This window comes from Rhipicephalus microplus, chromosome 9 (assembly GCF_043290135.1).
Source record: "Rhipicephalus microplus isolate Deutch F79 chromosome 9, USDA_Rmic, whole genome shotgun sequence".
NCBI lineage: Eukaryota > Metazoa > Arthropoda > Arachnida > Ixodida > Ixodidae > Rhipicephalus > Rhipicephalus microplus.
The window spans coordinates 65,559,287-65,586,258 of record NC_134708.1 but is presented as its reverse complement, the minus strand read 5'-3'; the positions used below and the strand labels follow the sequence as shown (position 1 = coordinate 65,586,258).

The following is a 26,972-nucleotide window of genomic DNA, read 5'->3' as shown; positions in this document are numbered from 1 at the left end:
TGGTGCCAAAGTGTTTCACATATCTTCAATTTGTCAAAAATGATACCGCGGCAGCAGAAAACTCATCCATGTTTTTCGTTTGCTTGGAAAGCGTGATGAATATTCTCGCATTGAATCTGAACCACGACCGGCTTTATAAATAGCGACCTGCGCACGCGCCCTTCTCCTACGGGGCTACGCGGTCCTAGAAAAGCCGCGATGTTGACGGCGCGTCTCACCAGGGGGCACTGGGTTTAATCCTCAACTTCGTGTCGGCTGCTACAGCTACTACGACAGCGGAACGCGCGAGATCGTGTAAACCCCGTGCCTTTGCAAACATCAGCTGTTTTGTTTTTTGTTCTGCCTACCATGACGTGAAACAAGACAGTATATACCAACTTCCAACCAACCAACTTCGAGGAAACGTAGAAACGTCAGCACTCGTAACGGTGGCTTGTTGCACGGGCCCGCAACCTGTGCTAGCTTTTCCTGGCAGCCTAGACAACATTGTCAAAGAATGTTATGCAGTGCCATGCTGGTTCTGTCTAATGAGGTATATTTAGCAGGTCCGCGAGGTGCACTCCGAAGTGCAGGAAAACAAGTAGGCTAGGTCGGCTGTTACATTTTGTGCGCATACGTACTTGTCACTTTATCCTTTCGAGAGTTCTTGCGCAACTTCACCTTCAATTGTGGCTTGTTTGATACGCAGGTCACACAGATTGGTGCAATGAGCTCGCTAACTTTTAAACTGTATTACGGTAGTTGTACCTGCATTGGCCGTCTCGTCAGATTTATCGTGTTTTATGCAGGTGACGGGAGCGCCAACAAATATTACACGCTTTTTTTTTTCTGGGTTTTACGCGCTGTGCTTGCATTTGGGCTTCGAGGCGCACCGTAAGGACTACGGAATTAGTTCAAGGAAACTTGAACGTGTGACGAAATGAGGACACACCCAACTCATCCAATCCATGCATTCAAGCTTAGAGCAACAATAGATCACAACTTGCCAAATGTTTTATTCGTTAAATGACACACTGAATCACGAGCACATTTAGAGACAGTCTGGCCTTCAGAATTAGACCTTCAGCACCTTTCGCGAGGTGTTTTCTTGGCGTTGGACACTGTGAGGCCATTGGCGGTGTTAGACAAAAATGGCCTCATGAATTTCTGCAGAGTTACGCTGACCAGCTTTGTTTTGTGTGGCACACTTTTGTCCTCGGCACAATCAAAAAGTGGGCTCTTCAGAAGTGAAGGTAACACGACGGCCGAGAACTTCTTGAGCGGCTGAGGTCCCTTTACAAGCACGGAAGCCACTCGGGAGACAGCTTGCTCCAGGTGGTGGACAAATCCCACAAATGGTAAGGTGGGATAGGAGAGGCCTCCCCTGTCGATGCCAGCAATGAGGGCTGTGGTTGGGGAGCTGGAAGATGGAGCTTGTAGCTTCACCAGGCAGCCCTCGCATTCAATGTTATCCTGAATGGCCCGGACGAGGAAACCGGCTATCAGTGCCAACGTACTGGACCGCAGACTCTGCTGTGGAGGACCTACGAAAATTATGAAAAAGAACAAGGTGAATAAGTAGATTTAATAGCCTAAGGTGTCCGCCGTGGGGAGCAAGAAAGTGAAGTGGGTGCTCCCTCCAGCACAGCAATTTAGAAAACAATTATATCACGGTGTCGCTTTGTTTTTTTGTGTTGTCTTTTTTCTATCTGTAACTGTTCACTTAATCTTATGTTTCAGTTCAAGCTGCGTAATGATTGTGCACATACATGGGTAGCGTTCCAGTGTAGCTAGGTGAGGCAGCAGGAGCTTCCGGATGTCCGTGCCAGTAGCAGCTTGCTTGACAGGCTCGACAGGCAAGGCTGGCACTTCACCCAATGGGGCAACGACACCTCCAACATTTCCACTCTCCGAGGAGTGAATGATGCCTGTCGTCAAGATCTTCTGCAAGGCCGACAGGGCTGCATACGCATCAGTAAGGTCATTTGAGCCATTCAGCTGTCTGATGGCTGAAAAAAGGGATTCCACATCATCACTGGAGAATTTCCCCGTCAAGACGAAATAGAATCCAAGCTGCAGGAGGTGCCTTGTGCACAAAACCGTAGACAGCGTTGTAACTCTGAGTGCCTCATAGGTCTCCTCAGAGAGGAACTCCTTCTTGTGCAAGGTGCTCCCTTTCCACTGGGCAAAGTACTGAAGGCACTCTGTCTCCAGCCACAAAAGTCTGCAAAGTGAAAACACACTTTTAATCGTCACATCACAATGTACAGCTTAATTTGTTCGAAGGAACTGCAATACCCTTCGGATCATGGCATACCTTTCGTCGTCTGCACTGTAGAATGGCATCCTCAAGGCATCTCGACTTGTCCAGTGCAATGTCGTGCTTTTGATGTTGTGCAAGGCAAACCATTTTTGCACCACCTCCATGAACTCCAAGGTTGGCAAACAGTTTTGGAACCCGTTAGCCCCAAGGCGATGGCCGTGCTGCTGGAGGAACCTAAGGACTGAGGTGACCTAAACAAGGCAATGAGCATCAGAAACATGGACTTAAAGCAACAAAACTCGGCCAGTCTCGTTACCTCCGCATAATAACGAATATTTCTACGGCCATTTCATAATGTTAGAGCCGTACAACCACACTGGGTTATGCGGCATGCAATTAGCTATTCACCTGCACCGAGAAGATGTCAACAGCTCTCCTGACGTTCATCTTCTCAAAGTTGCTTGGGCTTAGGTGTTTCTCCGTTAGGCACCTCACCAGCTTGAATGCACCTTGACTTTCCTGGGTCTTGTGCAGTAGCCTACAGCAAAGCAAGGTGTTACCAAAACAAATACAGAAATTATAAGGCACAGAAATGTTTGATACTACCTGAGGAAATCGGGAAGGATGAGCTTTCCCTGGTTCCTGAAAATTTTCTTCGCATCCAGGAACTGTGAGCGGATGTTCTTGATAATGTGGCAGTAGTCAAATGACAGGAAGAGTGGTCGACCTGCATCAAGTGGGTGCCTAAAAAGAAATATCCAATAATTCAGATTCAAGTAACTTTAACCTGTGCACATTTGATGGAAAGCAAACATTACTCCGTATTTATGATACAAGATCTGCAGCAAAGACGCACATCAGATGTGACTTCATAAGATCCTTGCACTTACTCTACAACAGGCTGTATCTGCCCCCCTGACAAGCTTGAAAAAAACTTCGTGTTCGACTTGTGATTGTCTCCAACAAGACGAACCACTCGAAAGCCAGCATCTTCAACAGACTGCATCACATTAAGAGCAAGATGCTCAAGCTGCTGTCCAGTCTGGGCCTTTGTAAAGTAATAACCGACCGGAAGCCTGCGAAGGGAAATGACAGTCATAGTTCAAATGGCAAGATTCAGACAGCTAAATGGCATGATTCAGATGTTCATGATTTGGTGTACATGCAATGGTAGCTGTAACGATAACTGCAATACCTGTAGTGGGTGGACAATCCCACAAAGACGAAGCACAGGAGGTGGGTTGCCAACTCTTTTTCCAGGCCATAGTCTGCCTCCGCACCCCGCAGGTTCACCAGGCCGTGAACAGCATCAGACTGTTTGTGGTAAATGGTGGCTTCCTTTATAGACATCTCGTCCATGACCAGCGAGCCACAGCGTGCCTGCAGAGGTGAGCACTGAAATATAAAGTCTCCCAGGTACCATTGCTAACGTTACCTTCTCAGAGTGCAGTTTTGCTTCCATATGCAGCCGCTGTTTGATCAATGAAGACACCACTTCCCCTGTGCAGGCACCTATGTACCGCTTCAAGGTCGAGCGGCAGGGTAGGGCCAAGAGGCCACTTTCCCGTATTAGGCGGTATGCAGCTGGAGACTTTGAGTGCCAAAGCACGCAGTTTCGTATAGTCTCCTCACGCCAGCGGCCCTTCTTAACACCCAAAAACGCCAGCTGTTCTTGAATGAAAAGTGCCTTTGGCTCATTCTGTTCAACTTTTTCCTGCAAGCATTTGGCAATTGTTAAAATCTGTCTGGACAAGTTCAAATGTTAGGTAATTTTCTAATGCTGGTCATACCTGATGTAGCACGAGGTTGGCTTTTTCCATAGCCATATTTACTTTTCTTGCCTCCCGTTTCAGTCCAGAAACTTCCTCCTGCAAATCATTTTTCTTTCTTGCAAGTAGCCGGCACTTCCTTGTCAGCCTTATGACCTGTTTAAGAAGCAGTGCCATCCGTGAAAGTGACATTCTTGTTTGGGTGCTTTTAGTGGGCTTAGGCCGCACCGAAACAGGCCTGGGAGTCTCTTTCAAAGCAGGCTCAGATGTGGAGGGCAAAAAAGAAAACGAGCAGGTTCTTTGCACTAGATCATGTGGAGGTGTCTGCGAAGGTGGCTGAGGGTCTGGCTCAGGTGTCAAGGTTTGCGGTGCATTGACTGAGTCCTCTGCATGCGCTGTGATGCCTGCTGTATCGTCTGCTGTATCAGCAAGAATGCCATCATCGGATGGGACATCATGACTGCAAAATGAATAGACATTCGCTCAGATTAATGTTGCAATAATAGTACAGACTTTCGGCACAAGAACTGCTCTTGCCTGTGCTTGGTAGCTTGCTTAGGGCAATCTAGTAAGACCCTCTTGCGTTTCGCCGGCCGCCGTGGTTGACTGGGTGCCGGCTGCAGGTACGTCGGAAAGTCGGGAAAAAGTGTCGGGGCGGCATCGGGTTTCAGCCTTCAGTATTTGGTGGACTCCCTGTAGTCCTCTGGCCGGAAATGAAGGCTGCAGACTTTGCTCCGGTCGTTCGAAAGCCACGGCTGTTTCCCTGGCCCTGTAAAACGAAGTGTCAACATGATATGTGGTTTTCGCTACGCCCACAACAGACGCGTAGAAATCAAGCTGAAACTGAAACCAAACACTCAATATTGTAATGCAGCGCGTCGCCGCTGCACGCAATCGACCGTCTAATAAAGGCAGATCGTACTGTTCTCACACGATCACGGCAAGCATCGAAAGTATGAAACACGAGGACTAACGTGGTCCGGCGCTTCCTAAACATGCGTAGGAGTTTGTTTAGATTACTTCGGATTTCACAGCTTACCTTCGGCCTGTCGATGAATGTTCTTCAGCCACAGGTTCTGCACATCCGTGATCGGGAACTCGTGGAACGATATTCCTCGTGATGCGGCCGTGCGCCCGCTTGATTTGAAGAGCGGTACGCAGCAATAAACCATTGCGCAAGTTGCACCGTGTAAATACTTCGCCCAACTTCTTTCAACCATAGCTAATAGTTGAGGTAATACCAAGAGACGTGCATGCAAATGCACAAGCAAACGCGCCGATCACCCTCGCCCGGCAGCATACGCAGTCGCGAGGATGGGAGACGTGAGGATTAAAAGCAGCGCCACTGCTTGCAGCGGCGCTCGCGGAAACTATAAATAACACACCAAGCAAAAAAAATCACGGACACGGCGCTGGTGGCGGATGCGCAGGTCGCTATTTATAAAGCCGGTCGTGATCTGAACCTACTATTAACTTACTTAATATTATTTTGTTTCACGTTATATGCTCGTTAAGCTTACTGCTCCTCATTCTGATGAGTGCATACTCAAATAGGTACTCATCAGTATACGACATTCTATTAACAGATTTTTTTTTGCTTGGCAGCTTTGAAACAGGCTTCGACAGCCAATTGTTGTTTAGGGAGAAGGCCGGTGATCCTTTTTTTTTTTTTTCAAATTCTTTTTTTTGGAGAATTGTTTATTCGTGGTTTTCAGTTTTGTGGGTGAATTTTCAGCCTCTGAAGGTTTTGTCCTTACTTGTAGGAGAGGGCACGTCTTCGAAGAGATCGTTGTAGCTGTTTTTGTGGCTTTCTTCCTCCTGGACAGCGTGCGTGTGGTTAATCTTCGAAGACATCTACGCACTAGTCTAATGATTTTGAAATAAGAGAGCACCTTGCTGAAAAGTAGCACTCATTCCATGCATAAAAGATTTACTTGTTGGTTTCAGGCCATAACCAGGACACATTTTTAAGTTTCCAGCCTCGGACTGCAAATCTTTGACCTCCTGGACAGTTTTTATGTCTTGCGTTATGCATTGCCTTCCACGAATGTGAACTGTCACTGTGGCTGATCTTCGTTCTGGCACAATAAATTTTAATACAGCACACGTGCTTACAACAAAACTGTCGTGTGAGCCATCATCATTCAGCTGGCAGCAGACGAAAGTTTGCTTGTCACTTTTGCTAATGTCCATTTTCGTCCACGATGGTGGTGCCTCTAGCTCACTGAATCGGCTATCAAGAGAAGTTGGTCTCATAGTGTCATTGAGTTGCATCGAGGGAATAATTGTCACGTCAGTGCAAGTTCGGCACTTCTATTGATTAGGTAGTGTGGGCATTTTTGGTTGCACAAGTTGCACTTCTTCCTCCTCAGAAGATTGGGCTTTTTTAAGTATTTAGGGGCACCAGGAAATAATGTTGGTACAGCATCCTTGGTCAGCAGGGGTTTTCCTGCATGGAGTTTCGGCCAAGTCACCACATACTCCAGTATTGAAAAACCGTTTGAAGGGACTCGAAGTGCTTTTTGCACGCAACGCTGGCTTCGTCCACTTCTTTATTACCACACTTTATGTTATGGGCCCACTGCTGCAGTCTTTCGATTTCTCGAGCTACTCGAAAGAGTGAATGCAGTTGACTCCTCTTAAACGAAACTCCAAGGGGATCCAGAAAACTGTTTCATTTATCAGAAGTTTCATTTAAGCAAGGTACACATGTTTCACGAACCATAAACTTTATTTCGTTTGCACCAACCCTAGCATACTTAACAGGATTAGTAGGCAAAAAAAAAAAAAAAGAGGAGTGGAGTGTGGTTTGCTTGGCATGCTTGAGCCGCTACTCCACAAAGTAAGCACTCTGCCTGACAAGCTAGGCAGAAATTCAGGACAATGCTCATGCTCAAAACAGCACTGCAAAAGTTCAACAGCTTCCTAAACTGCACTGTCCGGTGGCAACACTGCACTGGCAATGATGTCATCACACTCATCGCTGGAGGAAGGTTGATCGTCAGCTTGTGTTTTGGCAATCAGTTCTTCAAGCGTCTCCTCGCAACATGTTTGAACACTTGCATCAATCGTCTCATAGTCCTGTCAAGTGAAAGTGGCAGAAGGCACAACCTGATTAAATACTGCATCAGCATCAGCATCAGCCGGGCTTTCCTCTTCATGAGGTACTGGTTCTTGAGCTTGAAAACTCTCATGGTGGAAGCACCTCTGTGTTGTTGTTGCCTGTACTTCCTCAGAGACGTGGACCAAAATGTGAATGGCAGCCAACAAATCTACATTGTAGCACCTGCCAGTTTCAGCACAAAGCAGCATTTGGTGGAGCAGCTGTCTGGGGTAATGAACTTTTACGTTCTGTATTGCCCCTTGATCCATTGGCTAGATCACTGCAGTGACATTGGCTGGCAAGAACTCGAGACTGATGGACTCGAGTCCATCAACCTGACCATGGGCAGGACAATTATCTACGATCAAGACAACCATCCTGCCTTGCCTCGTAAATCTTGCATCTTCCTCCCGTAGCCAGTTTTCAAAAATTGCCAAAGTCATCCAGGCTCTTTTGTTAGCATTGTACATAACGGGAAGGTGTCGAACACTCTTGAAACAACGTAGGTGCTTCGACTTTCCTATAACTAAAAGCTTAAACTTCTCATCACCTGCCATGTTGTCACCCACCAGCACAGTAATGAGATTTTTACTGTGTTTTCCACCACTTTGACGGAAGCATCGACGTTCTTATCTCATCTCATCGACGTTGAAAACGTCTCACGGCTCATAGTTTTAAAAAAAATTTCCTGAAGCCGCCCCTGTTGCTAGTCAGTGCAAATGTCTATATTCACTGCAGTACTTTCACCTGAGATTGCCTTGAAAAGAAGGCTGTGGCATTTCTTGAAGCGATTTATCCATCCGTCGCTTAAGGCGAATTTCTCAACACCCATCTGCAGGGTAACCTCTTGCGCCTACTGCTCCAGAATGGGTCCGCTTACGGAAAATTCACACTCTGGGCACATTTGAACCGTGGGAAAGGAACTTTTTCGAGTTCTTCGTAAGGCGTAGTCCACATCCACTTCGAGGTGAAGGTTCCATTCTTGACAGCTCCTTCGGTTGTGTCTTTGTTCTTCAGGATCCGCGATAGCGTTGACTTCGGGATGTTGAACTTTTTCGCCACCTGTCTTGGTCAGGCTGCTTCGGTCAAGCTTCTTAAGAATTTTGAGCTTCTTTTCAAGCGAGGGTGCCTGATGGAGCCGCTTCGTCGTGCTATCGTGCTGAAATATCTATATGTTGTCACGCAAGTAGGCCTAACGCAGCTAACAGCTCCTGCAGCCGCCTGCTGTAGCATAAGTACAGTGGCTACAGTGGTCTACTCAAGTTACTGTAGCACAAGCCAGTATGGCTACTGGATTGGCTTGTTTGGCTATGGTGTTGGCGATATATTCCATGGTTGTGAGACTATTTTTGTTATGGGCAAGTTTGTGTTGTGTTTAGCATTTGTGCCATTTAACCGTTGGTGATAAATTAGTAGTGTTTCAATTAATTGAAGAATTTTACTGTGAGAAAACTATAAATCGAGCTGTGAGGCATATAATTTTACTGTGAGGCAGACGCTGAAGCTAAAAATGCCTTAAGCAATGCCCCTGAAGTACACATTGCGTTTTCACGAGCTGACATGAACGCCCTGCTTCGCTGCGTGATGCACAGCTACACAATTCAGCACTGGACCAAACCGGAATGGCAACACCGGCGACTTCACAAATGGGACCCGAAAATGAGCTTCCACATGCCCCCTAAATTGAAATGGCAACTCACAAGTATGATCCACCGCATTCGTCTTGGTGTGGCGCACACCAGACGTTATGCACATATCATCGGTCGCAGTGACATCGGTCCTAATTGTGAACACTGTGATGTGCCAGAAACACTTGAACACATATTTTGTGTCTGCCAGCATACGCACGTGAACGACAAACACTGATTTCTTCAACTAAACGATATCGCAGTAGGTCATTAACTGATGAGACCGCGCTGGGCCCTTGGCCAGACACCAACAGTGCAATTGTAGTCGTAAGAGCGGTTATAACCTTTTTGGAAGCAACTGGATTATATGGGCGGCTATAAAGTTTGTCTCAGCTAGAACGAATACTACATACTCACCTCTCTATCTCACCATCGCCATCCATTATTCTTTCTTTTCCCCTTTCCCCTCCCCCAGTGTAGAGTAGCAGGCTAGAGCAAGCTATGGCTCAGGACGACCTCTCTGCCTTTCTGTAAATAAACCTATCTCTCTCTCTCTCTCTGTCTGCAGAAGTCTGTGTAATGCAACAGGGATCCGAAGTGTTTTGCTTTGGCCCGCATTATAGGATCACTTACTGGAATGTTTCGAGCCTGCTCCTAGGCAAACCATTCCAGTAGCGCATCTTCCACGTCTTTGTAGCAGACGCTTTTTGCCCATCGAGTTGGCATCGCTACTGATTATTTTGTCCTCAATTTTTATGGTCGACGCTATACTTAGTAACCAAGTCGCAGTTTTTAGCGACATCGTCCACACCACCACCGCTGCCTTCATCATCTTGAATGATTTGCAGAATGTTTTGTGTCGTCAGCTCTGCTGATGTCGACGTTTGTTCATCAGGCATCTCATAATCATCGAATTAAACCTCATCCATGGCCAACACATCGGTCACCTCTCTCCAAAGCTCACCAAGGTGGTTATACCTCCACCTGGTTATATTTTTGTGGTTGCTGCTTGGCGCCTCCTGGCTGCTCGCTTGTTCGCATTCACCCTGCTTTCCTCCAAAAGTTCTTTATAGTGAATGATGTAAGAAGGAACTTTATTTGTGAAAGTTTGGAAAAGGAGTTATGAGCTCGATGTTTGGAACCCTAAGTCCAGGGCTCCACTGGCTGCTGCTGCCTGCGTGAAGTGACCCAGGAGCACAGGTTGTACCTCTAGGTCAGAACCGGCGAGCTGTGCCCCTCATTGATCGTTGAAGTGATGCTCCACCATGCGCCAGTGAGCACTTCTGATTAATCTTTAAAGTAGCGCAATACGAGGATCCAAAAGGAAGAAATGAAGGGACGGGTGCTAACTCGCAACTAAGAAGTTTGTTACATAGAAAACAGTGTTTATACAGAATGTCACATACACATAACAATCGAACACCATAGACAAAAGTTGAACATGAGCGCCTCATGATGTCATAGCAAACTTGCCTAAATCTTCGTTCTGATTAATCTTTGATCGAAGGGGTCTAAGCAAAGATGTGCAATAGGGCGGAAGGTACTTGAGACGCACATTATAAAGCCGTACATTGATGGTGTGGGCCGACCAATCAACGACAATCGTTAAGATCATTGTCCACGGTCATCTTGTTCATTTAGAAGCCACTCTGTAAATAGCTCGGACATATATAATAGACGGGACACAGCGCCCACCAATCTGTACATTTAAACTTTAAATAGCTCTCAAGTCATCCAGCCCTGTTTGCCCAGTAGTCGCACGGAAGGGACTCTACATTCTTAATGCTGCGTGATTGTGTAAACCTTTTAGTCACAGGAGGCTTGAGCTTCTCTATGCCGGTTGCATTACAATGATAAAGGACAGTAATGCAAACCTTCGATTTTTGTCACCTTTGCATTCTTTTCCATTGAAGTGCCCTTGTTTGGCAGAACTTGGTAGAAGTAGTAGGCCGCCTAATCAACATTGATTATATCAGCTGCACTCTACAACTGTATTATTTCCCGAAACTTCTCTTCTCGCCATGTGGACGCTGCTGCTTCGTCTGCTACCTTCTCCTCGCTGGACACATCTGGCAGAAATTGCATTTGGCTTGCGAAAACAGTGTAGCTAACCAGAAGATGCTTTGAAGTCTGTTATGTCCAATAATGCAGCAAACTGCCATGCCTTTTACATCATTGGGTCTGACACAGGTACGTTCTGGACTCTAAGTTTTTGAACCTTGTAAGCACTGTTGAGTCTATCGGCTGGAAGTCGCCAGGTCGTGGTCGCTCCCTTGACGGGCAAGTTGCGATTGAGCCTGGCACTTCAATGATTTGACGTTATCTTCCAGGATCGTGGCAATAGTGGAACGCGCCACTCCATTTTCCTTGACCATGACAGCCTCCTTTTTGCCTTTTTTTCTGTCGCCGAAAAATATTGACTTTCTCGCTTAGCGAAAACAGTGTCTGCTTCTTTTTCGCAGAGAGAGATGATGTCATGGTAGCACTGCACCACGAATACAGACTGGCTTTGCGCATGCGATACGTAAACTTAAAAAAAGATAGGCGCATCTGATAAGGTGGAAAGAACATGTAACAGTGAGAAACAAACAAACAAAAAAATAAAACAAGCGTGGCTGTCATCGCCTCTTCCAAAAAAAGAAAAAGCTAAAAAAAGTTCCTCACATTTCGTCTGCTGCGCCCACAGTGTCTCAGGTTTTTGGCACCCATGTTTCTTGCCTCCTGTCGTTCTGCCTCGCTTACCTTGCCCTCACCTCTGTGCTGGTAAAGCCGGCAGCGATGGGGTTTAAATAAAAAAAGAAAAAAGGAAAGTCATTCTTTTCTTTTTGTTTTTTCTCCCCTCTGTATCGTCGTACGTTTTCTGAGAAGCAAGGCATCTTCTCACTGTATTGCCTGTTTGCCTAACGCTGCAGTGGCCATGACAGATTAACTGTAACCTAAGAATTCCAGCATTTCAGAATATGAGTTCGTACTACTGAGGCATCACAGCTGTGAGTTAGACGGCGGTGCAAAACATGAACATGAACGAACATTATTTGGGAAGAAGCTTTCTTATTGCAGTTAAATATTCGTCACCATCGCTGAAACTGTCGTCGCTGGTCACTTGTACATCTTGCTCCCACAAGTGGTCCCCCTCGCGGCCGTCCAACACTTTTGCAATTCCTGTCTTTAAATATAGCTGAAGGCAACCACTGGGTGCCCTGATGACATGAGCGTGTACCATTTGCTCACTAGTTCAATGAAACAGACAGTTCTTGTTTGATCAGACATCTGACAGCAGGAAGGGGCTTTGGGAATTGTTTGAACTGTGACATTCACCTTCATCTTAGTCAGGTGTCCACTACCAGTGTGGATGTCAAACAACTTGTTCGCAACCTTGATGTCGTCGTCATTGTCAAATTCAAGGACTTTAATATATGTCATCTATGCTGACAACGTCCCTAGGAAGGTCTCGCTCATTTACGGTTTCTTGTCCTAATGTATATGTTTCTGAACAAAGAAGCTGGGCCCGACTATTTTGCCAACGCCTCCTCTAAACAATGCCTGGGAAATGGCTCGCGCTCCTAGCGGAGTTGGCCTGCCTTCAGTTTTGAGCAAGCGCCGCGCGGTGGCGCTCGCGACCGAGACTATTATCACGGCAGCAGGCGGTACCACATCGCGTCGGCTGCTGCTGACGTTCAGCCGCCCGCTGTGCTCTGCACGATTGTATGAGCGCGTTTTTTAAATGTTGCTTAAATGTCTCTGGAGAAGTAATGGCATACTGTGAGCAGCAAGCACTCGTTCGTGGTGAAATAGTACATGTAGCGACATTCAACGCAACTTCCAAAAAAGCACTGAAATATACGTGCAGAACAGGGTGACCACGTTGGTATTTTCAGCGTCACTCACAAAAGGTTTCCTTTCGAAATGCCTGCATACGTTGCTTTGAAATGAACATCGGAGTGAGCGTATTTGTGCCTATGTTTTTCAGTTGTTACACTGGGTGAAATTTGAGTAGATTCAACTAACAGCTTCAAAATCGAAAGCAATGATTTTTTTTAAGAATGTTCAGAAATCTGAACACAAGCAGCAATGAACACAAGCAGAAATGAACACAAGCAGCAACATAAATTAACATGCACAGGTAATGAGTCAAGCTGTGTTACAACTTCAGCACTTTTCGAGAGACAGGCTTGTTCTCCAAGATTCTCACAGCAGCATTTCTGTCAGTCACACCGAGTGCATAATTACTGAGCATTGGCTTTATGAACTTTTTTGAAATGAGCTCGAGGAGCTGCTTTCGGTGGTCGACGTCTGCGTTCCCACAACTCAGAACTGGAAGTACTACAAGTAGTTCAACAGTGCGCTTCACGCAAACGTTCACATTAGCATTATTGTAGTGTTCCTACTTAAAATAACGGAACAGCATTAAAGCTTCAGTATGGAACTGGCGTCCATCTTAATCTGCTTTATTTTTTTTTACTTCATCCTCCTCTTCTCTCCTGCCCCGGCCCTCGCGCTTCTTCATCTTCTGTCCAAAGGCTCATACCGCTTCACCCTTCCCGCTTTCTTTTAATTACCCCTCCTGGGGTAATACTTGAAGACATTCCCAATTGAAGCACATTCAACAGATCCACGTTCACCAGTGTACCAGACAGTCTTCAAAATTCCGTTCTGGGTGGCTGTCTTGGTCACAGAGTAAGGCCCATAAAATTTGGCACTGGAATCTCTTATTCCTTTTCTCACTAGTACGAGGTCGGTGACTTGAATGTCTGGCATGTCTGCTCGATGCCTCTTGTCGAAATTCTTTTTCATTCGTTTTCGGTACCTCTCCTCCTGTGATTTTTGTTGCCTCTCCTCGACAATCTTGAGGTTTTCCAAGAGTCCCAACTCACGGTCTGCCTGCAGAATAGGGGTCTCTCCTGTAGAAGCGTACTGTGGACTGCACCCCAAGCCACTTGTGTAGGATCGGTTATGATGTTTTACGGCTGCTTCTAAAGAACATTTCCATCCCCCAGGAAAACTATCGTACATCTTGATGTATTGTTTCACGTCCCGTATGGCACGTTCTGCAAGCCCATTCGCCGCAGGATGGTATGGCGCACAGAACTTGATCGATACATTGTGATCTCGAGCCCATCTTACTAGCTTTTCACTCTTGAACGCGGGGCCGTTATCGCATACGATTGTCCGCGTAGTTCTAAACATGTCCCTTTCGAGAAGGGTTATGACGCTATTTGCATCTTCTTTTCCTGCTCGTGCCGCGACCATCCTGGTGCATTCATCTATGGCCAGCAGAAAAGCTTGCGTTTTTCTGACTCCTTCCCGTTTCTTGTTAAGTTCGGCGAAATCCAGGTGAACTACTTCAAAAGGCACGTTCGAGTGGCAAGGTAGTATCATGGTGTCCGTAGGCTGTTTATACTTGACTTTGTGTACTTGACACACATGGCATGAACGAACGTACTGACTAACGTCTTTCTTCATGTGAGGCCACGTAAACCTCTTGACCAACTTGTTGTAGGTACGCCAAAAGCCGTCGTGTCCTCCAGATTCTGGGCTATCGTGGTACAAGTAAAGCACTTTGGAAACAAGAGTTGGTGGGACTTGATACCGACCTTCCGTAAAAACCAGTTGTTCTGAGCCTTCCCACAGCTTCACTTCATTGATTTCTTCAGATTTTTCTGTGTTGTTTTGTACCATCAATCTTGATAGAGCATCTGCATCGGTTAAAAGCGGTCCGGGTCGGTGCGAGATGGTAAAGTCAAATTGCTGCAAGTAATTCACCCATCTGGCGATACGCCCTTTAGTTTGGGTCATATTCAAGAGATGAGTGAGTGCCTGGTGATCGGTGAACAAAGTGAACTTCGTACCTTCCAGGTACGTGCGGAAGTAGTCAACGGCCTTCAGAACCGCCAGTGCTTCTTTTTCCGTAGTAGTGTAGTTTGTTTCAGACGGCTTGAAAGTGTAACTGTAGTAACCGACTACGTGTCGCTTTTCTCGGCCAGATGCTTCAATACATTTTTGATACAACACTGCACCAGTCCCATAATGTGAGGCGTCAGTGTTCAATTCAAAGGGTAAAGTGAAATCTGGTATACGCAGAACGGGGTCAGAAGAAATTCTGTGCACCAAGTCACGGTAGACTCTCTCACATTCGTCACTCCATTCAAAGGGAACTTCTTTCTGCGTTAAGCGCGTGAGGCATCTAGTTTTGACAGCAAAGTCCTTTATGAAAGATCGGAAATGTCCTGCCAATCCCAAAAACACACGCAGTGAATGGACGTCATATGGTTTCTTCAACTGGGAGATCTTCTCGACGGACTCTTGTTTTGTGCTTTTGGTGTTCCCATCGAAGACTCTTCCAAGAAACACCACTTTTTGTTGAAAGAACACACTCTTCTTAAAATTAACCTTGAGATGTGCCAAGCTCAAGGCGTTTAACACCTGAGACAGATGGTCCTGATGCTCAGCCTCTGTTTTGGAGAAGACTATAATGTCGTCTATGTACACATTACAAAAAACACCAAGGAATGGCTTTAGGACGTCGTTCATGATCTTCTGGAACCACGCTGGCGAGTTTTTCCAACCGAAAGGGAGCCGGTTGTATTCGTAGAGATCGAATGGCGTGATAAAAGCGGTGTACATTTTTGTTTCTTCGGTTAGTGGGATCTGCCAGAAACCTTTGCATAAATCGATGCGGGAAAAATGTCGGCAACCCCCGGTCTCATCTATAATTGTGTCGATCTTCGGCATAGGAAATGGTATGAGTTCTGTCTGACGATTGAGAACCCTGTAGTCGGTGCATAATCTGAAGGTTCCGTCTTCTTTCGGTGCGATCGTTATGGGAGAAGCGAAGGGTGATACCGAAGGTCGTATGATATCAGCATCTAGCATCTCCTGCAACTCTTTCTTGAGCCACATCTTTCGCTCCCTTGACATATTGTAAGGTGCTTTCCGGATGACGGTCTTGTCAGCGAGTTCGAAAGGAACCTTGTGGGACTTCATCGCCTGAGGATAGCTTCCTATGCATACAAGTTCAGGGTAGGTCGTTGCGATATCCTCCGCGCACTTGACAACTCGTAGATTATCTTGTCTACCCTGATTTGTCTCGTTCCTTGCTACTCCTTCTACTAGAACCACATCGTCCCAGTACACGTTGATCTTTAGTTTCTTTATATCTGGTCTTGATAGCAAAAAGTCGTACGTTACCCCCTCTATCACCAACACTTCGCTCTCTATTTGCTGACCCTGGAACTCGATGTTTACCAAGGCCCACTGATCATGCAACGTTACTTTTCCATCATAGCCTTGTACTCGTAGAATTCTTCCACTATGCAAGCGATTTGCATCCACCAGCTTGGCATTTATAATGGACACAGAAGCACCGCTGTCTACCAGAGCCATCATATGTTTGTTTCCTACTTTGACGGGAATGTGAAGTAGGCTAGAGCAACTTAAATAAACAGTCTCATTTGGAGTCATCGGGTGGGACTGATCACCCTCGTTTATTAGTTTTTTTTCTGTCGAATACTCCTGAGCTTCAGTGTCGATATTATTCACTCGACCTCTTGGAACACGCCAGGGCAAGTTATCTGTGCGAGTTGCGAGGTGGCTCGGTTCTCGCTGAGCGCGGCTTGACCAGTCCGATTTACTCCGACTGAAACAGCTGCTTGACTCGGCGGTTATGCTTGTTTCCGAAGCTGATGGTATGTTCTGAAGACACGCGAGGAGGTCATCTAGAGTCTTTGGTGACAGTATTTGCACTTGCTTCAACACGTTAGTGTGCAATCCATGCATTATTAAGGCAACTACGGCCGTAGATGGAAGCAAAGGCTCCGCCAGCTTTAAAAGACGGCGTTTCTCAAAGAAGTACTCGACAAGGCAGCTTTGCTCAGACTTGAAACTAAGCGCCGTGTTCCATCTTTCTACTGGATTGCTTCGGAATGCAGTCAAAAACTTTTTCCTCCACTGGCTCCAAGAGTCGTCACTGTCTTCCAGAATGCATGTTTCATACCACTTTCGCGCAACACCTCTCAAGTAAACGCGCATGTTGGTGATTTTAGCCTCATCAGAGAGCCACTTGTTTTTTCCAGCGGCATATTCGTAGAAATCAAGCCAACTTTCTGGATTTGAAGACACACCGTCGAAAGCATCAGGTTCTACGAAATTAGGTGTCGGTCTCTCAGCATTCAGAGAGCTTATAAGAGATGTCATTATTTGGTTTTGTTGAATCATCTGTTCCTGTTGCAGCTGAAAAGCTTTCAAAACGAGGCTCACCTCTTCCGTCGAAGATCGTGATCCTGAGTGTTTTCGACGCGCTGGTTCAAGAACTAGGTCGTTGAAGGTCGCCACACGCAAGTTCACTTTCACAGCACCTTTCCGTCGTAGTTCAGTAGTGTCTACGGCTGCCTTTTCCACAACCAGGTTTACGAGTTCTTCCGAGCTGAGCTCACGAGGTAGGTCTACCGCTGCTTCGTCTTGAACTTGGTACTTCGAAAAGATGATCTCCTCGGAGGTCTCGTCTATGAAGAACGTCACCCACATGATGGCTTCGATGGCCGGCTGCGCCAAAATAATGTAGTGTTCCTACTTAAAATAACGGAACAGCATTAAAGCTTCAGTATGGAACTGGCGTCCATCTTAATCTGCTTTATTTTTTTTTACTTCATCCTCCTCTTCTCTCCTGCCCCGGCCCTCGCGCTTCTTCATCTTCTGTCCAAAGGCTCATACCGCTTCAATTATTAAGCGGTATAACTAAACAAAGGCATTCAGCTGCACTTGCAGCGTGAAGAAATTTAGCGCACGTCCCTCTGCCATAAAATCACGAACGCGCAGAACACTGTGTACTGCGTAGTTGAACGAGTTGAAATACTCCAAATTCCGCTACGAAGCAGGTATCCCGCAGACGGACGCCACTTTACCGACATGGCGTCCGCAGACGGACGCCATGTCAAGAAAGCAATCGCGTTAATAAGACTTATAAAGCGTTTTAAAACAGTGGAAAAACAACCAGTCGCCGCACAATGCAAATAGCGTATCGAGTGGGCCGTCCGATGCGCCAACCCATTACAAAAGCCTGCTCTTGTCCCCCTGTTCGGTGGCGCATACCCACTTGAGCCACAATTCATCATCGTCGTCAGCCACTGCATGGACAATCGGTACAAAATTCCTTGCAAGTGTTAAGAGGACCCCGCGCTCTTCAGAAGAATGACGTAAAATAGCTCAGCGAATGCCGCCCTACTACCCAAAGAATTTTATTAATAATGCCGTAGTGAATATCAAGCAAGTGTGCGTGCAATAGTTACCCAATAAACGTTTTGAAAAGGCTCTGAAAAAGCTGCTCTTCTAGCTTTCACTGGGACTGTGCTGCACCTTCCGTGCAGGCTTGGCGTATTTTTCCTTTTCATCGCAAGCTTTCATGTTCTCCTTCCTGTTGTGTTGCGGTTTGTTACAGGTAAAACGACAGCGTTCCGCAAACACGGTCAGCGTGCCTGGAATTTTTCGAGCTGATTGTCTTAGAATCTTCTAATAAGACTGCAGTGCACCACGCGTGAACGATATAAATCATTCTGCAACTAATGCGGCCTTCAAGGGTAACGGTGAAAATTTTCATGCCGCAGAAATAAAAAGCCGACACGCTTTACTGCTTACCAGATTGCTCGAATGTCGACGCTGTTGTGGCCGCTATTAATGTACAGCCTTGATAGCTTGCGAATTCACTTTTCGTTTCGTGGGCACAAGTTAGCCCGAACAGATTTCGATATTGTCGAGTAGTGCTGGAGTACTCTTCACCGTCATGACCACATGGCAATACAGTGACGGCACATTTTTCACAGAAAACTGTTTCGCGCGCACTAACAAAGCAACTTATATAACTCACTGTTCCATGTCCACCAGCTCGGCCACAGGTGCTTCTCGGCGTGCTTCCTGGAGAATTTCATGAATCTTCAGAGATCGATTTCTGTCGCCTCATTGCTCCTCTTCAGGACTACCGTGGAAAGCCCCGACGGTGCCTCGGGGGCTTCTCTCTTCACCACAGGGGCCATCTGGGCACTGAACAGAAACAACTTGCTTTGTATAAATTGATCATCAGAAAACGCTATGTTGCTGTGGTAATTACGATGAACGTTACGTTTATGCGTTGATACAATTCATTAGGAGGAGGCGGATTGAAAGAGGAAGGGCAGGGAGGTTAGCCAGTTCTACAATTCGTGGGCTCACGTGAGGGCCGAGGAGACGGTACTACGGCGAACAAACATGTCTGACTGGTATCCTATCACTATTGTTAGACTGGAACCACGGTAGGTACTAACATGGCCGTAACGACATTGCAATATACGGGTATAGATGGCTTGCGTTGGTGTCACTGAAACCACCATTTCGGGGCACCAGCCTGTAGATGCGCAACGCTTGCGATGCCGAAATTGCGTTATCAAAACACCCAATCCAGGTGCCTTCGTTGTTCATGCACAAAGACGCTCCTGCAACGTCACCGTTTTCAGATTGTCGAGATTTCTTTCTCACCAAAGCCGCCATCGTGAAGTGCAAAAACACTGAAAACCTCCGTGCATGACGTCTCGTGCAAGCCATTTACATAGCAGTTGATACATACATAATAGCACATCCAAACAACTAATAAACAGAAATATTGATACAGATTTTCAAAGCATGTAAGAGAACGAAGGATAAATCAAGCTAACAACGATTCATATTCGGAAACGGCCATTGCACAGAATCAATATAAACACTGATAAACCTGTGACTCAGTATACGGAATAAGATGTAAATAGTCTTGTTTATGCCAAGACAAAAAAAACACAAAGTGAAACTACAAACAACTGAGGAAGTAGATTTTAATGCATCACCGATGCAAGAGGAGATGTGGATTGTTCATTAACTTTGCAGATGACTTCGTTCCTCTACTTACAATCTTTTCTATTGTCTAAAAATATGCACTATCAGCGAGAAACCAAGTAATAAGAACAATGGCTGAACTTTTCCTTTGTTCTGATGTTCACTTCATCTCATTTCAGTCACTCTTTTCTTTTTGTAGAGAATTTTACACATTTTCAGAAAAGTAGCCTAAATGAAGCTTGTTTGAGTACTGCGTAACAAAGTTAGTTTCTAACGAAGACATAGATACGTTATTTTATGAACACTTTTTACAAATAAAACCTTAGTGTATTAAGATACTTGATGTTACGCTATAACGCTGTTTATGTGGTTTGAGCTGTACTTATTCATTTAAAATTTGTTCCCATACACCGAAACATAATAGCCTGTAGGAAGGGTATCAAAAATAAATGAATGATTCAGGAGATTTAGAATAGCACACCGCGAGCCCTTACGGTGCGGTCGCTGCCACTGCGCATGCGTCGTAACGCGTGTCGGCGTTTGCATTCGCGGACCGCACGCAGAAAATCCGAAATTGCGTGCGGCGATCGTGGCCCGCGAGGCCCGCGAAGTGCTTTTGTCGAGGTTACGTGTAGTTTCCCTGCATTTGAGAGGGGAAGCTGAAGTCTCTAGATTGTTCCCTAGGAGGGACAAATGTTATTCTAAGACGTCCTATCATGTCGGTTGCAAGTCAAACAATTTCAATTCATCACCGGCATAATGGTGTGTAGGGCATTTATCAGTGAAACGTTCACATTAGCATTGTTAAGCAGTGTAACTTAACAAAGGCATTCAGCTGCACTTGCAGCATGAAGAAATTTAGCGCACATCGCTCTGCTATAAAAATACGAACGTGCAGAACACCGTGTACCGCGCAATTGAACGAGTTGGAATACTCCGAATTCCGCTACGAAGCAGGTATGCCGCAGACGGACGCCGCGTTTACAGATAGGATACAATGTTAAAAAGCCTAGGAATCATTTGTTTTGAAAACTGTCTTTAAACATGGAATTATGATGTACTATACTATAAGATGTAAGTGATGACGTTTAACAAAAAAATGGCAAATTCCACGTACAGTGGGAGTTAATGGTATGCTAAGCACGAACGAGAAATGTTGATATGTCACTTTAAAATCAGCGCAACGTTACGAGGTGGAGATAAATGACGCCGTACGAGACTTCGTTGTCATAATTATCATGTTTGAATGTGTCGTTTCCCTGCGTCATCTATTCAGGTCTTGGATACCAAATTTAGTATATATGGAGCTAGCGAAACGGCCGCGAGCACGCTAAGAGCGTGGTATGTTGTCATGTTCTTACATGACACGCGTGTCACAATTCTCATGTTTGCACCAGTAATATATTTCGTCATCCAACAACGTCAAGTAACACCTAATTTATTATATGTGGAGCTAGCAAAATGGCTTCGAGCGCATCATGAAGAGCCCAATATACTCCAAAGTAGTGTTGACGCATGCGTACGCTGGGCACAGCGACGCTACGTTACCAAAACGTGAGCACTGCGACCAACGTCCGTCAGGGAGGTCCGACGGCAAGCGGCGCGAAATGTGACATGCTGCATTTTACGACAATTTCTTACCCAGACAACATTGCCTCCTCTCTTTTCGTGACGGAGGGACACCGGACGCAACGCGCAAGCATCAGCGCAGCATGGCCACTCCTGCGAGTAAATTGCAGGGCCAGTGCATAGCGTGGCAGCGCTAGCGTGACGCGACGAAATGAACGCCGGTAAGCACGCGCACGACATCACGTCGAAATGTATTGGCGCCTTGACTGTGGCATGTGGTCATGTTCTCATATGACACGCATGTGATGATTATCAGTTTTGCACTAAATTGGCACCGAATTACCAAAAGTACTAAATTCGGAATATGTGAGGCTAGTGAAACAGCCGCGAGCGCATCTTGAGTGTGCCATCCAGTCATGTTGTTGCATGACACGCATGTCATGATTATCTTGTTTGCATGTGTCATTTAGCTATGTCGTCCGTTCGCGTCACACATTACCGAGTTTGGGACATGTTAAGCTAGCGAAACGGCCGCGAGCGCATCATGAGCGTAGCATGTAGTCATGTCGTTGCATGACACACATCTCATGTTTATCATGTTTGCAACAGTATCATACCTTCGTCATCGATTCGCGTCCCGTACTACCAAATTTGGTATAAGTGAAGCTAGCCAAACAGCAGCGAGCGCATCATGAGCGTGGCATGTAGTCATGTTGTTATATCACACGCATCTCATGATTATCATGTTTGAACCAGTAACATACCGTCGTCATCCATTCACGTACCGTAATACCGCATTTGGTATATTTGACGCTATCGAAACGGCCACGAGCGCAACATGAGCGTGGCATGGAGTCATGTCGTTACATGACACGCATGTCATGATTTTTATGTTAAGGTCTGTCGCTTGCGTTCGCCCTACAATCATGTCATACCACACCAGTTTGGCAACATGATATGTGAACGAAACCACCGCAAGAGCTACAGAGCCATGAAATGTAAATGACATTCATGACATACATATTATGATTTTCACGTATGACTAGTCAAATATGTTCTTCATACAATCATGTTATGGCATACCAAGTTTGGTATCGGTACCATTATCGAAACTGCCAGGAGAGCTAAAAGTCGTAGGTGGCTAGATAGATAGATAGATTCGCTCAAAGTCGCCGAAGTTCGCTAAGAAATGCTTCGAATTTAAAATTTATATCACCAAGATCCAACGTCAATAGGCACCTTTCCAATTGTGTAACGCAAAGCTTTGTATTGCTGCTGCTGCCACTGTGCATGAGTCATAACGCTAACCATCGTTAGCGCTTGCAGTACACTCACAAGAACTCCAAAATAGCGTGTGACTGGCGAAGCCCGCAAAGTCCCTTTGCGGTGACTCCGGCGTGCGTAAGCGTTAGCGGAGGACAATTGCTATTCGATACCCCACACGGCGGAGATACGCATACGCTACGCCCGCATGACCCGCTAGCTTTGCCTAAGCTATTCGAAAACCCACTATTAAAACAAAAAAAATCCGTAGGCGGACGTTGATAAACAAGACATGCAACATACCAAGTAATATACAAAATGTATACCACCTGTAGGCTCCCACGCAAAATGCCAGAAAAGCTTTGGTGTTCCATACGGGCACGGCGTTACACAGAACCAAACACATCGCAATTGTGCAGTGAATAATAAAAGCAGCTCAATGCAAGCATTACTGATTTTAGTTACGTATAAAAGTGCGTACCTTTAGTAAAGAGCGTAGTTGAGAAGCCTCAGTGTCGTCAAACTTCAATGCGCTTCGGCAAAAAAGTCGCCAGAGCGAAGACTGCTGCCTCCTCTGACGTGCGGTGCGCGGCCTCTGAACAGCGGGCCTGTACCAGCGGCAGTTGAAGTGGAGACGCTAGGTGCGTCGGCGTCTCGTCCACTGCACGCGCATCGATGGATCGCACCAGAGAGGCTAGCACGCGTTCCTCTAGTGGCGCTACAATTCTCAGAAAACCATGCAAGTGCGGCGATGAGCGGAACGCGTTTGGGCGTGTCTCTTTCGTGCAATGTCTTTGTCAAAAACAACGCTTCCTCTAGAAAGATGCCTGAGGAATGGCTCGCGCTCCCAACGGAGTTGGCCTGCCGTCAGTGTTAAACAAGCTCCGCGCGCTGGCGTTCGCGACCGACACTATTATCACGGCGACGAACGGTACCAGCTAAGCGTTTTTCATCTGCGGCCCATAGGGGCGCGTCAGTCGAGAATTGTTTGAGACCTGCAACTATACACCGCTATTTCGGAGGCTATGCAAAGTGTTGCGTTGTTGCACCGTCCGCCACAGGTGACGCTAGCGACCGAGAACATTCTAAAATAGAGGAGGGAAAGGGTGTGGCAGGCGTTTTTTTTTCCTCATGCGGTAGGCATCTTCTAGAGGAGGCATTGGTTTTGCAGTATACGCCCTAGGTCAGTGATAAAAAACAACCTGTGCTCATCACTGTGCGGCGGTAGTACAGAACAGACTGTCGCTGAATGCCTGTGTCTGGAGAATCCCACTAGGCACCATATTGCCTGATTAGCTGATCCTATGTCACTGGTTACCATGAGCACTCGCAACAAGATATTACAGCAGAGCTGAGTTAAACGAAAAACAAGATCTTTTAGCAATTCAGGTCAGCTGATCGTCCACTGAAGTGATAGGCTATGACCTGCTTCTACCTCGTGTTTAGCTAACACCTCCTAAAATTCTTCAGGCGTTCGCCTCACGTGATATGATGTCAGCTACATCGTCGCTTGTCAGCCGACCGGTCCTGCGGAGGTGCGCCACTTCTGGCATTCCTCTTGCCGTGAGGCAGTTGTATCGCAACTTAGTACACGTTAACACGAATAGTTGTTCTCAGCAATATTTTTTCTCTTGTCCTTGAATGTCTTTAAAGAATGTATTGTTACTTGTCCTTGAATGTCTTTGACATTCTTGTCCTTGAATGTCTTTAAAGACAACATAGGGAATTTATTGTTACTTATACAAGGCTTATCAAAATATTGACACAATTTTCCTGTATTAAGTAGGTTATTCAGCTTTTACACACGAAAAACGGGCTAAAAGCAACAATACAAATATACGAACATTATAAGGAATGTTATAAATAATACATAACCACTGTTTTGTAGCAACAATTTTAAATTTTTGTGCTTTCGCATCGGTTTTAGAAACAGTGGCTGCGTGACTCCTCTCTTTGCAATAATTATTTATGATAACATTTGTTGTGCATTTTATCAACAGATTTATCACCAAAGCTGATTCATGACCATTCGCACAGGTCGCCAGTTATTCAAACGCTGACAGGCTCTCTTCACGGGCTGTTGAACAATGCCTCTGTGATTTTGTGTCTGCAGAAAGCAGGCGGCATTTTTAGTCATTCTGGAGCAACATTGAAACAACAACTTTAGTGCGCATCTCTACTGTCACAACACAGGCATTTGGAAATTTCAAGCTACCCTGACTCGCCAGGTTTGACAATTTTTAGCTGCCAATTTTTAGATGCCATAATCTCCTACTGCCTGGTCTCCAGCCTGCTTCTTCCCTACCTTTGCATTAAAGTTGCCCATCACTATAGTATACTGTGTTTTTACCTTACTAATTGCCGATTCCACGTCTTCATAGAAGCTTTCAACTGAGGCGTCATCATGGCTGGATGTAGGCGCGTAAGCCAGTACTACCTTCATCTTGTATCTTGTATTCAGTTTAATTATGATACCTACCACCCTTTCATTAATGCTATAGTATTCCTCTATGTTGCCAGCTATGTTTCTGTGAATTAGGAACCCCACTCCCAGTTCTCTTCTCTCTGCCAAGCCCCGATAGCAAAGGACGTGCCCATTCTGTAGCACCGTATAGGCCTCATCCGTCCTCCGAACCTCACTGAGCCCTATTATATCCCATTTAACACCCTCTATCTCCTCGAATAGTACAGCTAGACTTCCCTCACTAGATAAGGTTTCAGCGTTAAACGTTGCCAAGTTCAGGTTCCAATGGTGGCCTGTCCGAATCCAGAGATTCTTAGCACCCTCTGCTGCGTTGCAGATCTGACCGCCGCCGTGGTCAGTTGCTTCGCAGCTGCTGGGGACTGAGGGCCGTGAGTTATTTGACGTATGCATGTGGGAGGTAGTGGCCACATACTGCACCAGGCTGGCCAATCCTTCTCTGGTGAGGGAGTGTGTTCCCGGCGGTGGTTACCGGTGAGGCCGCACCCCAGGCCTCTTAATGCAGTTCCATCAACACGCGGATTTTTTTTTAATCCGGTTGGGAACTACGCGGCACCGGAATTTGAACCACGGACCTCTTGCATGCGAGGGGGATGCTCTAACCACCACGCCATCGCCGCGCTGCTCTAACCACTACGCCATCGCCACACAACAAAACAGTATAGTTCCATAAATGTAGAGCCTGGATTCACTCACGGGAGAAGCAATGAATGCCATCCATGCAAAAGCGGATGAAGCTAAGGCGAACAACAAACAACGTCTCTGCAACCTTGTTGACGAAATGGCCATCCGAAAACACCTGGAATGGAATGGCAAGAAATTTCAAGGCTATATTGACATTGGCAATGAACTGGATGATAACAGTGATTTTGTCGCCTCTGAAGCCCTGGTTGTCATGCTCGTATCTTGGATTGCAATAGAAGGTGCCTTGTGGATACATTTTCCCACAATAATAGTTGCTACTAATGTAAATTTCTCACCGTAACAATACTCAATGGCAATAATAAATAATTAAATCATACCCATCACTCGGCTTGCCTGGGAACATATTAAACATACACAAATGTTAGCAAAGACTGAAATACCAGGATTACATGACATTCAGAAGAGACAGTATCTTATTTAGTGTGAATAAATGTAATAAATCAAGTGATAGTATTACAAATAAACAAGTGCTTACTTGGTGCAAAGTGCTTGTTGCGAAGACTAGAGTCAGAAAGCTAAAAAACAATACCAGGAAGCAAAAAAAGGCTCTCAATAAAGCTTATATGTAGAGGACACAGAGATATCAACAAAATGAACGTGAAATGCAGAGACCGCATCATATCATTCACCAATCGACACTGCAGAATGCACCAGTCATACAAGTCAAGATAGTTTATGTTATGAAAAACAATATTCTAGTGACCTTTCGAGTTAACAACGTGTAAACTGTTACAGCAGGACTACGATTTCAAGAAGCACATGTAAGCTGGTTTACAATTTAGACTTCCAAAATTATTACAATATTTTAATGTATGCAGCATGTCTCTCTGGTTGCTCATCAGCACAATACATAGGTTTTTCCCCAGACATGTAGCATACCCAATAAATGACCGATAATAAAAAAACAGTGAAGTGAAAAACACCATTAAGAAATATCACTAGCTTCAGAGCAAAAAGGCAGTTAACCACTGATAAGAACGAATGGGTGTCAAATCATAGAGCCAGTTTTTAGTTTTAATATTATAATTTGTATTAAGCATGACTGAAGAGTGTTTTATTCATATAATTTATACCAAGCCAAAAAGACCTCTGCCAAATATGTTTATGTTTAAAAACTTCTACCCTCATTTTGCGACATATGTATAGATGCTCTATTGAGAATGAAGCCTCCTATCATTGTTAATACTGGGGCTTTAATGTATCACATAACTCAGTAATTCTACAGTGCTCCAGAAGAAAACAAAAGTACTATCAGAAAGACAGATCTCGTACAGTAGAAACTTCATTGAAATTGTCACTGCTCTTTGTGCTGATGCATGTGTCGGTCCCGATCTACCTTAAATCTGAACCTCTTGAGGCATAAAGGGCATTGATATTT

The 26,972-nt window shown here is 45.6% G+C and overlaps 1 protein-coding gene across 3 annotated transcripts; it reads right to left on the bottom strand.

Annotated features, from left to right (window-relative positions):
* Positions 1 to 975: 975 nt before the first annotated feature.
* On the bottom strand, positions 976 to 26,196 carry LOC119181255 (uncharacterized). Of its 3 annotated transcripts, XM_075873763.1 has the most exons (13): positions 26,070 to 26,196; positions 25,586 to 25,688; positions 22,889 to 23,068; positions 18,602 to 18,774; positions 4,549 to 4,780; positions 4,033 to 4,471; positions 3,438 to 3,956; positions 3,133 to 3,318; positions 2,849 to 2,986; positions 2,651 to 2,780; positions 2,297 to 2,493; positions 1,749 to 2,203; positions 976 to 1,523 (listed from the first exon to the last, which is right to left on the bottom strand). In XM_075873763.1, the coding sequence occupies exons 7-13, from the start codon at positions 3,599 to 3,601 to the stop codon at positions 1,063 to 1,065; spliced, it is 1,731 nt and encodes a 576-aa protein (XP_075729878.1). In that variant the 5' UTR covers positions 3,602 to 3,956; positions 4,033 to 4,471; positions 4,549 to 4,780; positions 18,602 to 18,774; positions 22,889 to 23,068; positions 25,586 to 25,688; positions 26,070 to 26,196; the 3' UTR covers positions 976 to 1,062. The 3 variants fall into 3 exon arrangements, with proteins under 3 accessions (XP_075729878.1, XP_075729877.1, XP_075729879.1); XM_075873762.1 differs by having other exon boundaries at positions 3,438 to 4,471; XM_075873764.1 differs by lacking the exons at positions 22,889 to 23,068; positions 25,586 to 25,688; positions 26,070 to 26,196 and having other exon boundaries at positions 3,438 to 4,471; positions 18,602 to 18,985.
* Between the last annotated feature and the right edge of the window lie 776 nt (positions 26,197 to 26,972).

Excerpts from the sequence above, each read along its gene's own strand:
- LOC119181255 (XM_075873762.1), bottom strand. The coding sequence starts at position 3,601 with ATGGACGAGATGTCTATAAAGGAAGCCACCATTTACCACAAACAGTCT. Across the intron at positions 3,319-3,437 it reads GGATTGTCCACCCACTACAG|GCTTCCGGTCGGTTATTACT; the intron begins GTATTGCAGTTA and ends TTCCCTTCGCAG. Across the intron at positions 2,781-2,848 it reads ATCCTTCCCGATTTCCTCAG|GCTACTGCACAAGACCCAGG; the intron begins GTAGTATCAAAC and ends GCTTTGCTGTAG.